Here is a 17,571-nt window from a genome sequence, read left to right on the forward strand (position 1 = left end):
GGAAATGAAGGGGTTGATGTTCAGATACACATGATAGAGGAGGTGAAAGGATAAATATACAGGTCACATAAAGATAGCATAGAGATAGTAGGTGTAGGAGGGAAGAGGATGTGAAAAGATTAAAAAAAACAATCCCTTTATCACTAAAACAGAATGCAGCTGCTGATTAATTCATTCTGTTCCCTTTCACAAGTGTTCCATCTCACTCTGTTGTAAGGGGAATGAGAGGGATCAACATTGTCAATAGTATTATGTGATCGCTGTGATGACCAATCAAAGCAATCACATGGTATCCAGCCACTTGGACCAGCTTGGTACAGTGTTTCTGTGTATCAAGTCATCCAATGACAGCTATTTATCTAGTGCCATTTATCAATCACACTAGGCAAATAAAGGGCTGCCAATCCACTGTTTAAAGATGTACACCTGTAGAAAAATGGTTAAACACTATTCCTAACAACTAGATTTACTTGATAATTAAGCCAATACTAAACTCAAGTTTAATTAACCACTTCCCGACCAGCGCACAACGATGTACGTCGACAGAATGGCACGGGCAGGCATATTGGCGTACAGGTACGTCCAATATTCGATGCCGCCCTGCCATCAGGAGCGCGCCGGCGGCGGCACGCTCCCGCGCTGGTCGGGACCCCCGTGAGTCCGGTCGCGGGACCCGTGGACTCGATCGCCGCGGGCATCACCGCGATCGTCTCACGGAGCGGCCGAATGGAGGTAATGCTGTGTAAACAACATTTTTCCATTCTGCCTAGCAACTAGTGACACTGATCTCTGCTCCATGTGATTGGAGCAGAGATCAGTGTACACTAAATGAAAGCCCAATCCCCCACAGTTAGTAACACACCCCTAGGAACACTTAACCCCTACACTGCCACCCACTGGTTAACCCTTTCACTGCCAGTGTCATTTACACAGGAATCACTGCATTTATATAGCAGTGATTACTGTATAAATGACAATGGTCCCAAAAATGTGTCAAAAATGTCCGATGGGTCCCCCACAATGTCGCAGTCACAATAAAAATCGCAGATCGCCGCCATTACTAGTAAAAAAAAAAATAATAAAAAATTATTAATAAAAATGCTATAAAACTATCCCTATTTTGTAAACGCTATAACTTTTGCGCAAACCAATCAATAATCGCTTATTGCGATTTTTTTTACCAAAAATATGTAGAAGAATACGTATCGGCCTAAACTGAGGGAAAAAAATGTTATATATTTTTGGGGGATATTTATTATAACAAAAAGTAAAAAATAATGCGTTTTTTTCAAAATTGTCGCTCTATTTTTGTTTATAGCGCAAAAAATAAAAACCGCAGGGGTGATCAAATACCACCAAAAGAAAGCTCTATTTGTGGGAAAAAAAGGACGTCAATTTTGTTTGGGAGCCACGTCGCACGACCGCGCAATTGTCAGTTAAGGCGACGCAGTGCCGAATCGCAAAAAGTGGTCTGGTATTTGACCAGCAAATTGGTCCGGTCTGAAAGTGGTTGAAGTGGTTCCTTATCTGATCTCCCTGGGATCCAGTGATGTTCACGATAGCCTCGGCTGTCTCGGGACACTCCCTCCTTATTGGCTGAGATAGCAGCGGGAGCCAATTATTGGCTCTCACTGCTGTCAATCACAGGCACTGAGCCCATGAGGAGAGAGCGGGGGGGGGGGGGGGGGGGTGGGCAAGCCACGGCTTTACGTATCTTATAGACTCATAAAGTGCATTGGTGTCCCCAGAGCGGCTTTCTCTGGGGGCACTGCTCAAGGTGGAGCAGCCAAGAGCACCAGTGGGAACCCAGAAAACAAAGAGGATTGGAGCTGCTATTGCAAAACTGCTGCACAGAGCAGGTAAGTATAAAAAAAACAAAAAAAAAAACAAAGCTTTAAACTTAAAGTGTTATTAAAATCAAGTTTGGTTTTTTTTTAGAACCATTTTAATATGTGATTTACATGAAACATTATTTAATTTGTGTTTATAAATGTAAGGCCTCTTCATTAGCTTTTTTTTTTTTAAAAACACTTTATTTAAAAAAAAAATTCATACAGATAAAAGAATGCATAAAAAGCATATACAAGCTTTAACATAAGCTAACATAGGAGCCTTGCGACATAAGATACTGCACAAAACACTATCCATCCTGTCCGGCAAAATACAGAGCACAGTGGCAAAATACAGAGCACATGCACCACATCTGTGATTTGTAACAAAAAAGAAATTCAAATATATAACTGAGATACAACATAGCATCATACAGAAGTGATCAGAAATGAAAGAATAAAAAAAGAAAAGAGAAAAAGGGAGAGGGGGGGCGGCAGTGGCGAGGGGGAAATCTAAGGCCGCGTACACACGCGGGGACTGTTCGCCCAACTTTGTTCGTCAAACAGTTTGAGCGGACAGTCCGCTCAAAATTAGCATGGACGGACTTGGCCACACACGACGAACGAACAGTCCGCTGAAACTTGCGCGATGACGTGAACGGCACGTACGACGGGACTAGAAATACGACGTCCTATACACTGCAATGCAACCTTCGCCATGTAAATCCTTTCTGAGCATGCGCAGAACTTAGTTTGACGAACAAGCCTACACACGGGCGGACTGTCCGCTCAAACCAAGTTTCAGCGGACAGTTTTACGGAGTTTCCGAAAAACTTTGTTCGTCAGACTGTCCGCTGAAACTGTCCACTGAAGCCCACACACGAGCGGACTGTCCGCCGAAACACTGTTCAGCGGACAAAGTTGAGCGAACAGTCCCCGCGTGTGTACGCGGCCTTAGTCTCCCGTTTGAGTAGCTGAGGCATATTTGCTTGAGTAAGTAAATTGGGTCCAGTGGAACCACTTACAATTGAATTTTTCCTCTTTACACGGAAGTGAGGCTATATTTTAAATGGAGGAAATGTCATTCATTTTAGAAAAACACATGGAGAGCGATGGGGAAATATCCTGTTTCCAGAGAAGTGATATGCATGCCCGGGCTTCATTCACCAAGTGGATCACCAGAGAATTTGTATATTTTCCTAGATAAGTAAGAGTGGTGCAGAAGATACATGGCTGGGTCACCCCCCAAATCAACATCCGTCAACTCTTTGATACAGTGCCTTGCGAAAGTATTCGCCCCCCTTGTACTTTTCAACCTTTTGCCACATTTTAGGCTTCATAAATAATGATATAAAATTTATATTTTTTGTGAAGAATCACCAACAAGTGGGACACAATTGTGAAGTGGAACGAAATCTATTGGATTCTTGAAACTTTTTTAACTAATAAAAAAATGAAAAGTGGGGCGTGCAAAATTATTCGGCCCCCTTGCGTTAATACTTTGTAGAGCCACCTTTTGCTGCGATTACAGCTGCAAGTCGCTTGGGGTATGTCTATCAGTTTAGCACATCGAGAGACTGAAATTCTTGCCCATTCTTCCTTGCAAAACAGCTCGAGCTCAGTGAGGTTGGATGGAGAGCGTTTGTGAACAGCAGTTTTCAGCTCTTTCCACAGATTCTCGATTGGATTCAGGTCTGGACTTTGACTTGGCCATTCTAACACCTGGATACGTTTATTTGTGAACCATTCCTTTGTAGATTTTGCTGTATGTTTGGGATAATTGTCTTGTTGGAAGATAAATCTCCGTCCCAGTTTCAGGTCTTTTGCAGACTCCAACAGGTTTTCATCCAGAATAGTCCTGTATTTGGCTGCATCCATCTTCCCCTCAATTTTAACCATCTTCCCTGTCCCTGCTGAAGAAAAGCAGGCCCAAACCATGATCCTGCCACCACCATGTTTGACAGTGGGGATGGTGTGTTGAGGGTGATGAGCTGTGTTGCTTTTACGCGAAACATATCGTTTTGCATTGTGGGCAAAAAGTTCGATTTTGGTTTCATCTGACCAGAGCACCTTCTTCCACATGTTTGGTGTGTCTCCCAGGTGGCTTGTGGCAAACTTTAGACAAGACTTTTTATGGATATTTTTGAGAAATGGCTTTTTTCTTGCCACTCTTCCATAAAGAACAAATTTGTGCAGTGTATGATTGATTGTTGTCCTATGGACAGACTCTCCCACCTCAGCTGTAGTTCTCTGCAGTTCATCCAGAGTGATCATGGGCCTCTTGGCTGCATCTCTGATCAGTCTTCTCCTTGTCTGAGCTGAAAGTTTAGAGGGACGGCCAGGTCTTGGTAGCTTTGCAGTGGTCTGATACTCCTTCCATTTCAAAATGATCGCTTGCACAGTGCTCCTTGGGATGTTTAAAGCTTGGGAAATCTTTTTGTATCCAAATCCGGCTTTAAACTTCTCCACAACAGTATTACGGACCTGCCTGGTGTGTTCCTTGGTCTTCATGATGCTTTCTGCGCTTTCAACATAACCCTGAGACTATCACAGAGCAGGTGCATTTATACAGAAACTTGATTACACACAGGTGGATTCTATTTATCACCATCAGTCATTTAGGACAACATTGGATCATTCAGAGATCCTCGCTGAACTTCTGGAGTGAGTTTGCTGCACTGAAAGTAAAGGGGCCAAATCATTTAGCACACGCCACTTTTCAGTTTTTTATTTGCTAAAAAAGTTTAAAATATCCAATAGATTTCGTTCCACTTCACAATTGTGTCCAACTTGTTGGTGATTCTTCACAAAAAATTAAAAGTTCAAGGGGGCCGAATACTTTCGCAAGGCACTGGAGCTCCTCTAACCTGAGACCAGTATTTAGTCAGCTTCCTGCATGACCAGAATATATGTAAGATTGATCCTTCTTCCTCCTTGCAACGCCAACAAGTATTTGTCGATTCAGGGTAGAGCTTTCCCAAAAGGGATGGAACCCTGTACAGGCGGGTAAATATTTCATTAGCTTTTCTATCCATGTTAGGTCTCTATTAACTTTTCTTATACCCAGGAAACTTCCAAACTTCTGATAACTCCAAAGAATTTCTAATTTGACCTTTGTGCATTGATACAACACAGAAAAACAATCATATACATGTAATCTTAGCTAGGCTAAAGCTGCCCATAGATGGATTGAAAATCCGCTGATCCAGCAGGGACTGGCTGGACTTTGATCCATGTACTGTGTGAGCAGTGTGGTTGTACAGAAATCAATCTATTGATCAACTTTTATAAAACTGCCCTGCTGGAAAATTTTCTCTTCATCAGAGCTGCAGGCTCTAGCCTGCAGTACTGATCAGTGTATTATGATGGTGAGGAAGTCTCTCGCTGTCAGAATACAATGACACAGCGGGGAGAAATCCCCCATCTACCTAAAATGTGTGGATGAGGGAATTGGGACAGAAGAGATCCTGTGCACTTGTCATATATATTGAGGTTTGTCATTTAAATGTGGTGTTTCCATGTTAGTGTTTTTATTGCTCAGTGTATGAAACCTGTATTACTTACATTTACACTAATTCCTTCCCCACCTTCTGGTGTCTTCGGAAAAACATCATACATTGAGGAGACATATGTAATCACTGACTTTTCATCAGGGGAAGAAACATCTACATCTAAAAAACAATAAAAGAGAAGAAATTACATATATTATTGTAGCCCTGACTCTGCTTTTTCATACTTTCTATAAGAGATGAATTTACCTTCAGGATCTAGAAGTCTTGTGACACCCAGTTTTTCTGCTACATAAAAAGCATTTTCTAAATTTGTAATGTTGCTTTGAACAGCAACAGTATCCATGTCAATCAGGTCCGGCCTAGATAAAAAAAAAATACAAATACAAATTTAGAAATAGATCAGTCTAGATTTTAGTAAAGTTAACAATTTTTAAAAATGTAATTGCTTCCTTCTTGTAACAATAAGATTTATCTTTTGGTCATCATCAAGGTTAAAGCATAAGTTTACCTAAGAAAAAAAAACCAACAACATAAGCACAAAGAAAATTACCTTCAGTGCAATGTGTCCCTTGTGTTTAGTTCAGTAGTAATCTTCCTTCCTTCTCCAATGCCTTTCTCCCCACCCTTGTAATCTGGTGTGGGAAATATAGTGTGTGCTACCACAAAAGATGCCCACATTGGAAGATCCCCCCTCACTTTCAGTTTCTGTGACAATTCTAACATTTTGGATTTCCCATCAATTACTGTATTGGAAACAATGGTTATCCATAACAAATAGAGAATACGTATATCCCTAGTGGGGCATAGATAGCAGTAAAATTCCCCTGGCTACAGAGATATCCAGCCTTTAAGCCATCCAATTCAAAAAATTTCATACGGCAAACCCACAACAGTAGAGTAGATGAAGCCAGGTTTAAAATCAGATCGAAGTTAAGTTGTTATTGGCTCCAAACATTTTTAATTTGGCTCTCAGTTATGGGAACAGCTGATAAGGGATGACTTGTTATATTTAAAAATATATAAACAATCACATAGAAATCTGTTTAGCGTGCAGCTAAAGAAATATTTAGTTTGCAACAACCTAGGGAAGACACCTGAAAAATCCTGCACACTGTAACATTAGCAATTATGCACCATGAAGGTTGCACAATGCTCTGATTTTCACTGTTGAACAACTGCTGTAGTTGCATGTATATAAAAAAAGATTTACATTCTTGAATCTTGAGTTCAACACCTAAGCAAGAGGCACCACTAACCAAACACTGCCATGAAGACCAAGGAACTCTCCAAACAAGTAAGGGACAATGTTGTTGAGAAGTACAATTCAGGGTTAGGTTATAAAAAAATTCAAATCTTTGATGATCCCTAGGAGCACCATCAAATCTATCATAACCAAATGGAAAAGAGCATGGCACAACAGCAAACCTGCCAAGAGACGGCGGCACACCAAAACTCATGGACCGTGCAAGGAGGGAATTAATCAGAGAGACAGCACAGAGACCTAAGGTAACCCTGGAGGAGCTGCAGAGTTCCATAGCAGAGACTGGAGTATCTGTACATAACATAGGACAACAATAAGCCGTACACTCCATAGAGTTGGTCTTTATGGCAGAGTGGCCAGAAGAAAGCCATTACTTTCAGCAAAAAACAAAATGGCACGTTTTGAGTTTGCAAAAAAAGGCATGTGGGAAACTCCCAAAATGTATGGGGGAAGGTGCTCTGGTCTGATGAGACTAAAATTTAACTTTTTGGCCATCAAAGAAAACGCTATGTCTGGCGCAAACCCAACACATCACATCACCCAAAGAACATCATCCCCACAGTGAAACATGGTGGTGGCAGCATCATGCTGTGAGCATGTTTTTCAGCAGTGGGGACTGGGAAACTGGTCAGAGTTGAGGGAAAGATGGATGGTGCTAAATATTCTTGAGCAAAACCTATACCACTCTGTGTGTGATTTGAGGCTAAGACGGAGGTTCACCTTCCAGCAGAATAATGACCCCAAACACACTGCTAAAGCAACACTTGAGTGGTTTAAGGAGAAACATGTAAATGTGTTGGAATAGCCTAGTCAAAGCCCAGACCTCAATCCAATAGAAAATCTGTGCTCAGACTTAAAGATGGCTGTTCATATTTGCAAACCATCCAACTTGAAGAAGCTGGAGCAGTTTTGCAAGGAGGAATGGGCAAAATTCCCAGTGGTAAGATGTGCAAGCTCATAGAGACTTATCCAAAGTGACTTGCATCAAACCTGACTGCTGACAATTTCAAGCTGACCTATTGGTTTGATGCATTTACTTGATCTAGACCATCCTCCTGACCCTAAAGCAAAAGATCTTCCCTACAGGCAGGACAGTGGTCATCAACCCTGTCCTCAGGGCCCACTAACAGGCCAGGTTTTATGTATTACCTTGGGGAGATACAGACTAGAATACTGCAATCACTGAGCAGCAAATGATAACACCTGTGATGTATTTCAGTTATCTTGCAAACCTGGCCTGTTAGTGGGCCCTGAGGACAGGGTTGATGACCACTGCTACAGGATATTTTCTCCTACCTAGCCTATCCATTCCTTAAAGCAGAGTTCCACCTAAAAAAAAAAAAAATTAAAATAAGGACACTAACCTGTCCAGGGCACCCGTGATGTCCTCACCCGACCCGTCCCTCAGCTCCGGGTGGGGGCGCCGGCATCTTCAGTAGGGGAATCAGGAAGTGAAGCTTTGCAGCTTCCCAGCCTGGTTCCCTACTGGGCATGTGCAAGTCCCGTTGCTCATTCTGAGTGGTCTCCGCTGTCTTCTGGGACCTGTGTGTCTCCCAGAAGACGGGGGGTGGAGGAGGGGCGGACATGGGGTAGATCGATGCGGATACTGATGTGCTCTTTCACCGAGAGTGAGAGCAAATAACTGGATTAGACAGGTATCTGCGCCCCTCCCCCCTGAAAAGTCCCAAATGTGACACCGGAGGGAGAAGGAACCAGATCAGCGGAAGTTCCATTTCTGGGTGGAACTCCACATTAACAATCTTGCTTTAGCCATTATAATCCCAATCTCCCCTATCCCACATTCAGTCACTCACCAATAATGCACATACAGTAGCTCACAAAAGTAAGTACACCACTCACATTTTTGCAAATATTTTATTATATCTTTTCATGTGACAACACTGAAGAAAGGACACTTTGCCACAATGTAAAGTAGTGAGTGTACAGCTTGTATAACAGTGTAAATTTGCTGTCCACTCAAAATAACACACTACACACTGACAGGCTGACCCCCCCACTCCTTCAACCTCTGTAGCAATGCTGGCAGGACTCATACGTCTATTTCTCAAAGACAACCTCTGGATATGGTGCTGAGCATGTGCACTCAACTTCTTTGGTGGGCCATGGCGAGGGCTGTTCTGAGTGGAACCTGTCCTGTTAAACCGCTGTATGGTCTTGGCCACCATGCTGCAGCTCAGTTTCAGGGTCTTGGCAATCTTCTTATAGCCTAGGCCATCTTTATGTAGAGCAACAAATCTTTTTTTCAGATCCTCAGAGAGTTCTTTGCCATGTTGAGGTGCCATGTTGAACTTCCAGTGACCAGTATGAGAGAGTAAGAGTGATAACACCAAATGTAATACACCTACTCCCCATTCACACCTGAGACCTTGTAACACTAAATAGTCACATGACACCGGGGAGCAAATGGCTAATTGGGCCCAATTTGGACATTTTCACTTAGGACTGTACTCACTTTTGTTGTCAGCGGTTTAGACATTTATGGCTGTGTATTGAGTTATTTTGAGGGGACAGCAAATTTACACTGTTATACAAGCTGTACACTCACTACTTTACATTGTAGCTAAGTGTCATTTCTTCAGTGTTGTCATATGAAAAGACATAATAAAATGTTTACAAAAATGTGAGGGTGTACTTTTGTGAAATACTGTACATACTCGTCCCCCAACTTTCACCTATTTAGCTCTGGCATCCGCCCTCTTACTCACACATCATATTCCTATAGGAGACCCACTTTAAATTTAAAAGCCAGCCCCATACTAGAAAACACTCACTATCCTCATGTATACCATGCCACCTTACCTACATCCAAAACAAAGGGAACATCCATTTTGCGATCTAGAAATCTCCCTCTTCAAATTTCAGATACCCTAGCAGACAAACAACGACATTATATCTTCCTAAAAGGCACGCTATGGGATAAACCGATCACCTTAGCTAACATATATAGCCCTAATATCTCCCAGGTTAACCACTCCCCGACCGGCGCACGACGATGTACGTTGGCAGAATGGCACGGGCAGGCAAACTGGCGTACAGGTACGTCCATTTGTAATTGCCGCCCTGCCATCGCGTGCGCACTGCCGGAGGCACGTGAGTGTGCTGGTCGGGACCCCCGTGAGTCCGGTCGTGGGTCCCGCGGACTTGATCGCCATGGGTATACCCGCGATTGTCTCACGGGGAGGCTGAGCGGGGAGATGCCGATGTAAACAGCATCTCCCCGGTCTGCCTAGCAACAAGTGACACTGATCTCTGCTCCCTGGGATTGGAGCAGAGATCAGTGTTCACTAAGACATAGCCCAGACCCCCACAGTTAGTAACACGCCCCTAGGACACACTTAACCCCTACACTGCCAGTGAAGGGGTGGTTAACCCCTTCACTGCCAGTGGAATTTACACAGGAATCAGTGCATTTGTATAGCACTGATTGCTGTATAAATGACAATGGTCCCAAAAATGTGTCAAAAATGTCCATAATGTCGCAGTCACAATAAAAATAGCTGATCGCCGCCATTACTAGTAAAATAAAAAATTAGCAAGCATCTCCCCATTCTGCCTAGTGACAGTGTCACTGATCTCTGCTCCCTGTGATGGGGAGCAGAGATCAGTGACATGTCACATGTAGTCACAATTAGAATCATTCCCCAGGACATACTTAACCCTTACACTGCCCCCTACTGGTTAACCCCTTCACTGCCAGTGGCATTTACACAGGAATCAGTGCATTTGTATAGCACTGATTGCTGTATAAATGACAATGGTCCCAAAAATGTTTCAAAAATGTCCGATGTGTCTGCCATAATGTCGCAGTCACAATAAAAATAGCGGAACACTGCCATTACTAGTAAAAAAAAAATATTAATAGAAATGCCATAAAACTATCCCCTATTGTGTAAACGCTATAACTTTTGCCCAAACCAATCAATAATCACTTATTGCAATTTTTTTTACCAAAAATATGTAGAAGAATACGTATCTGCCTAAACTGAGGGAATTTTTTTTTACATTTTTTGGGGGATATTTATTATGGAAAAATGGAAAAAATAATGTTTTTTTTTTTTAAATTGACACTCTTTTTTTGTTTATAGCGCAAAAAATAAAAACCACAGGGGTGATCAAATACCACCAAAAGAAAGCTCTATTTGTGGGGAAAAAAGCACGTCAATTTTGTTATGGAGCCAAGTCGCACGACTGCGCAATTGTCAGTTAAAGCGACACAGTGCCGAATCGCAAAAAGTGCTCTGGTCTTTGCCCAGCAAAATGGTCCGGGGTTAAGTGGTTAAGATAGATGAGCTTAAGCCTTTGCTGAAATAATTTAAAATTAATAAATCAAATAATTAAATAAAATGACACTAAACCCTTCTATCGTTTTCAGCCAAGGAAGATGCCATCTTAGCCTCTGTTTAATCTGCAAATTCCATGATTCTGCATGTGATCAGTTATGACACCAGCCATTGGATGGTTTGGCAGTTTAGTTGAGAGCACAACCAATGTGAGGTTAGCATTCCGGGTAATTGTTTTTTGAAAATGTTACATCGATTGGCTTACTTCTGTTTTAACTACATACAATAGTTATGAGGACACTTGTGTTTGAAAGTTGTATTTTCAAAACTTTTCAGATTACAATAAAATTTCCATTACTCATATTTAATGATTTAAACATTTTACTTGGCACATCTTTAAACATTTAACAAACATGGTCATATTTTATTTTTGTGATAAAAAAGATTTATTGCAGTATTTTCATAGCCAAAGTTTCTGTTGCTGCATATTATAGATAAATTTGCTAAAAGTGTAACTGGTACATCTCAGCAAAATGTACATTTTTCCCATGTTTTATACACCCTCACATTTTTGTAAATATTTTATTATATCTTTTCATGTGACAACACTGCAGAAATTAAACTTTGCTACAATGTAAAGTAGTGAGTGTACAGCTTGTATAACAGTGTAAATTTGCTTTCCCCTCAAAATAACTCAACACACAGCCATTAACCACTTTCCAACCAGGACATAGCCGAAAGATGGCTACAGCGCGGTTGGCTGATTCCTTATTCCAAGGGACGTCCTCCCAGAATCTTGCTCCCGCGCACCCCCTGGGCGCGTTTCCTGAAAAATCCGTGGCATCACGGATCACGGTAAATGCCTGTTGGTAGCGGCCGTTTACCATGTGATCACTCCGGCAAATGATGGAGAGATCACTTGTAAACAAACCGGCATGATGTCATAACGCCGGTCCCTCCCTCCTTCCCCTCTCTGTACCGATCTGTACAGAGCGAGGGGAGAGGGAGAGAGATCATTTGCAGGATCTATAGTGCCCACAGTGCTACTCAGTGCCCATACTCTGCAGTACTCTGCCCATACTCTGCAATACTCTGCCAATAAACTGCAATAATCTTCCAATACTCAGCCAAAAATCTTACAAAAAAAAAACAACAATTTTTTAATATGTATTTGAAGGCAGGACTACCTTCTCAAATGTATGTCTCCTGATGCTTGGTAATTCAAGCTCCTTTACTAAATCCATTATGCCATGCATTCATAAAAATGTTTTGTTTTGTTTTTTTGCAAAAGAAAAATAACAAACGTTAAAAAGTCAAATATTATAAGGAAATTACCTTAAACAACCCTTAACCACTGACATGTGTGATAAATTACTGCATGAGAAAATGTGGTAAGTACCGAACATTCGAAAAAATACCACATTCGTTATTTACGCAAAATTCTTGGTGAATTGAATGTTCACAACTGATTTATTGCATGCGTTATTTTACCGCATTTTATTTGCCATTATTTACTTAGTGAATTGACCCCTATATGTACTACTGTATGTACTACATATGTTTTTATTTTGCCCATACACACAAAAAAACTGTTAGAACATTTATGCAAGGTTTACACTTAAAATCTCTGTGGACATTTTTACTGTGGACATGGTTAGATGCATGAACAGTTGGAAGTGAATACAGGTTCTTTTCACTGCACATCACCTCAAGTCACACTTCAGTAAATCAGGCTCAGTGAATTCATCATTCTCATAGGAGAACTGCTCTGACAGAATCAATAAACATCAATAACCAACTGAAAAGACAATATTAGTACACTGTATAGTAATTAAGAAGGTAAAGTAAAAGAATGATGGGTAATTTTGGCCTACGCCATAGACGATTAATTTTTTCAGTGGTCTGATCACAGTTATTCATTGGTGCTTTAATTATATAAGATATTTAAATAATCCCTCTTTTTTATTTGTATATTTTTAAAAGTGAAAAGTGACTATTTTAGTGTTGAAATAAGAACATAAGAAGAAATGAATGGGAGATTCCAGTTTGAGTACTGATGTGAATTTTTGGAATCACATTGACACTTTATGTTAACATTAAGTTACGCATATTACATTTTTTACTTTTATTATACAACTTGTAGTTGAGACAAATGTCCTTGCCTTGAAGCAGTAATGTATAATTATGATTTAAGTATTAACAAAAATAATTAAGCCAAATTCCTCACAGCACGGTACTGCGGGCTGTATTTTTTAAATAGTGTTCTCTCAGCATTAACCAATTAATGCCACTCCCTTAAAAATGAAGGTGTATGTATAGCCAAAAATTCTTCATAGTTTTTGACAGGGTAGGGAAGGATTAGAATCTGTGTCAGTCATTTATTGTTGTCTGGAGATTTACCATCTCTATTTGTCCTGAGGCCCACATTCTCCAAGAACTTTATAAAGTGATGGGAAATCCAAAATATTACAACTGCCATCAGAAAAAGAGGTGAGGGTAAATCTTCCAATGGAGACACCTGTTCAGGTGACAACTGTCTAAAGCCCCATACACACAATCAGGTTTTTTGCTGATTTTTGTCTTCAGATTTACCAAAACCATGTAGTACAAGGGCCTGCCTGATTGCATACAAATTGAAACTCCTAAGGGTTGACCTTATATTATATGGTTTTGGTAAATCAGAAGACAAAAATCACCAGAAAATCTGATAGTGTGTACGGGGCTTAAGAGGGAAGTTCTTGGGAGTTCTGTAGAGAGTTCTCCAAGACACAAAGGGAACGTAAATCTTCCCAACAGGCACAAACAGTACAAAATAATCTAACAGAGGATATAAGCCTTACTTAGTCTATACAAAAATAATGGCTATATATACATTTTAAAGTGCACCTTAAACCAGGAAATGTTATGCATATTAAATTTTTTACTTTTATTATACGACTTGTAATTGACACAACAAATGTTCTTGCCTTGAAGCAGTAATGTATAATTATGATTTGAGTAGTAACAAAAATAATTAAACCAAATTCCTCACAGCACGGTACTGCGGGCTGTATTTTTTAAATAGTGTTCTCACAGCATTAACCAATTGCTGCCACTCCCTGGAAACTATAAGGGAGAAAAGTGTTTAGAATACATGTTGCACAGCAACATTATCTCAATCTGACAACCAGCCTTTTGCTAAAGTATGATTTAAGAATATGAATTCCCCCCTGTTCACCAACAAGGAACCAACAAGGAACTAATGAAATCAAAGTGTATACACACAGATCTAGCTCACGGTACTGGAAACTCTTAAGCCCTACACATGTGGGTGGGTACAGTTGGATTGAAGTATGTCCAGTTCAGCAGGGACCAGACAAATTTAAATCTGTGTATTGACCCCTCCCCCCCCCCCCGTTTCAACATAGTAACCACTGCAGCGTTGATTGACAAGAATCCAGGCCTGCCTTGGTCCATTCCAATGCCGATGACATCACGTCCGGGTCAGCATGAAGCTTCCTGGTTCCTGGAGAAACACTGTGATCCATTCCAGCCAGCTGCCTTATCATTTCCAACTACCCGGAACCCGCAGAGCCATGTGGAATGCTAGGATTGTACTTTTCTTTGACAAGCATGCATCTTCTATCATCTTTCATGTTTTTAATTTTATCCTATTAAAGTCATAATTTTAACACTCAGGTCGTAGCCTCCCCCTCCCTGTTTTTCCCCCTTAAATGTCTTTCAGAGTTCTGGACACTCTCTGAAGGATGGATGCCTTCCTTTTTAACCCTTGCTACCCCATTCTTTTCCAACCACCAACTTATGGATACATCACCATCCAGTTATTACAGCCACAGACTATACTCCTAAGGATTACTGCTTTGGAGCACCAGATAACACTGACTATACTGCTACATGTTTCTAGGATAGCTAGGGCAGTGGAGTATGGATAAATTCACAAGGCAAAAGGGAAACAGAAAAGGTGTGTTTGGGGTAGTAAAAGTATGTGCTAAGTTGTTTGTGATGTCCGCTCTATGTTTTTTTTTTTGTTTCCATGCTGTCATTCATTTCTAAAGAGAGTGTAGTAGGAGACCTAGGTGCCTATGATACAGCTCTTTCCCTCTCCCTATTGGTCAGTGATGTGCATACAGCCTGCCCGGCCCCCTTCTGCTCCTTTATAAGCATCCCATCCAATCCTTTATCCTGATTTCACAGAGGGGCGTGTCCCTGAAAAGCGTAACCACACCCGTTCCCATTCTGTCATACTTGCGTATCTCTGGCTCTGCTCTTGATTCGAGGCTGATGGTGCGCTCTACACTGGCTCCTGCCGAAGGTCCCAGTTATCACTATTTCCTGCTCCAGCTCAACGATCTCCAGCCATGCTTTGACCCTGTGCTCTGCCTATACAGCCCAGCCATCTCCAAGTGGCCCTCTGCTCTACCCGGCCGCTACCCTACCAAGCTCTGCAGATGCCAGAGGAGTAGTAATGCTTTTATACAATGTGAGTGCAATTTTAACTTATTTTTATTGTTTCAAATAAATCTACACTTAAATGGTGGCGTCCGCTGTTTCTTTTGTTTTTTCTTGATCATACTCTCCACTCTTCTCTTGCACATTTTGTCTGCTAAAACATATTCTTTGTAGTATCTCTAAGCTTGTTTGTTCTGAAAACCTTTCCTTTTAAAATGGAAACAAAAATGGTTATAGACACGCTTTAACTTATTTGATGAATGCAACTTAGCTGTCTATGAAATATTTGAAACAATGAGTCACTGTGTAGTAAGATTCATTAAAATGGTTATAACTTGAAGATGTGTTGTTTTGCAGTGCAGCAGGCCTTAACATGAACCAATTAATAAGCTTTAAAGTATGTAAGGCACACAATATTTATATTTATAGAAGAGCTCATAGAACAATGAACAATTTACACCTATTAGAGGCTACACACTTTATAATCACTATAATGCCGCGTACACATGTAGCGGACTATCCGACGGACTTAGTCTGGCGGACTTCCCGCCAGACTGTCCGTCCGACTTTCCGAACGGGCTATTTGCCCACACACGGCACTTTTTCAGCGGACTAATACGGCGTACTAAGTCCGCCGTACTATCCGCCCTACTTTTGAAATAAACGGACTCGCACATATGTGCGGAGGAAAGTCCGCTCATTTCGAGCCGGTCTCCAGGTAGGCGGGGCCCACGAAGGAGACATCGCTGGACTTAAAGGGGAACCCCAACGCCAAAAAAAAACGGTGTGGGGGTTCCCCCCAGGTCCACATCAGACCCTTGTCCGAGCACGCTACCCGGCCGGCCAGAAAAGGGGGGGACGAGCGAGCGCCGCCCCCCCCACCCCAAAGCACCTTGTCCCCATGTTGATGAGGACAAGGGCCTCTTCCCGACAACCCTGGCCGTTGGTTGTCGGGGGGCTTATCGGAATCCGGGAGCCCCCTTTAATAAGGGGGCCCCCGGATACCGGCCCCCATCCTATGTGAATGAGTATGGGGTACAATGTACCCCTACCCATTCACCTGTGAAAAAATGTACAAAAAAAAACACAACACAGGGTAAAAATAGTTTATTGCACAGCTCCGGGGGTCTTCCGTCTTCGGGGGTCTTCTCGCTGGACTCCTCCACTATCTTCTGCTAGCTCTTTTGCTAGCGGAGGAGCCCGGCTTTCTTCCTCGCCGCCGCCCTCTTCTTCTGACTTTGGGGGTCTTGTCCCCCTCTTCGGGGGTCTTGCCCCCCCTCTTCGGTTGACACCAATGACAGGTCGACATGGCCTTGTGTTTTGGATCCCTGTCATGTTGGAATGTCCAAGTACGTTCCCATGGCTGATGAATGCAAATGTTCCTCCAGTATTTTTTGATAACATACTGCATTCATCTTGTCATCAATTTTGATATATAGGATTTATGGTTGTGGCCAAAAAGCAAAAAAGCGAAATTTTGGTCTCATCACTCCAAATGACTACTGTTCCAGAAGGTTTGAGGCTTGTCTCTGTGCTGTTTGGTGAATTGTAAGCAGGATACTTTGTGGCATTTGCATAGTAATGGCTTTCTCCTGGCGACTCAACTATGCCGCCCATCTTTCTTTAAGTGCCTCCTTATTGTGCATCTCGAAACAGCCACACTACATGTTTTCAAAGAGTCATGTATTTCACCTGAAGTTATTTGTGGATTTTTCTTTGCATCCCCAACAATTTTCCTGGCAGTTGTGGCTGAAATTTTAGTTGGTCTACCTGACCATGGTTTGGTTTCAACAGAACCCCTCATTTCCCACTTCTTGATTAGAGTTTGAACACTGCTGATTGGCATTCGCAATTCCTTGGATATCTTTTTATATCCTTTCCTGTTTTATACAGTTCAATTATCTTTTTATCTTTTCACGCAGAACCTTTGACAATTATTTTGCTTTCACCATGACTCAGAATCCAAAAATGTAAGTGCAGCACTGGATGAAAGATACAAGGGTCTGTCAGGAGTCCATAAACTCATTGATCTTTTATACACATACGCTAATTACAGGCAAACAGATCACAGATGAGGATGGTTACCTTTAATAGCCATTCAAACCCCTTTGTGTCAACTTGTGTGCATGTTATCAGGCCAAAATCAACAGGGTATGTAAACTTTTGATCAGAGTCATTTGGGTAGTTTCTGTTGTCATTATGATTTAAAAAAGCCAAAC

At 41.6% G+C, this 17,571-nt stretch overlaps 1 protein-coding gene across 28 annotated transcripts in view; it reads right to left on the reverse strand.

The window, feature by feature from the left end:
- DST (dystonin) overlaps nucleotides 1-17,571 on the reverse strand; it is a 736,344-nt gene that overhangs the window by 352,837 nt on the left and 365,936 nt on the right. For all 28 annotated transcript variants that reach the window (XM_077487838.1, XM_077487826.1, XM_077487828.1 and 25 more), the window contains 2 exons: nucleotides 5,588-5,700; nucleotides 5,394-5,500 (listed from right to left, as the gene is read on the reverse strand). In XM_077487838.1, coding sequence (XP_077343964.1) covers nucleotides 5,394-5,500; nucleotides 5,588-5,700 — 220 coding nt within the window. The remainder of the gene's footprint in view (nucleotides 1-5,393; nucleotides 5,501-5,587; nucleotides 5,701-17,571) is intronic.

Source organism: Lithobates pipiens, unplaced genomic scaffold (assembly GCF_037356315.1).
Source record: "Lithobates pipiens isolate NorthernLeopardFrog02 unplaced genomic scaffold, aLitPip1_a1.2 Scaffold_18, whole genome shotgun sequence".
Classification (NCBI taxonomy): Eukaryota; Metazoa; Chordata; class Amphibia; order Anura; family Ranidae; genus Lithobates; species Lithobates pipiens.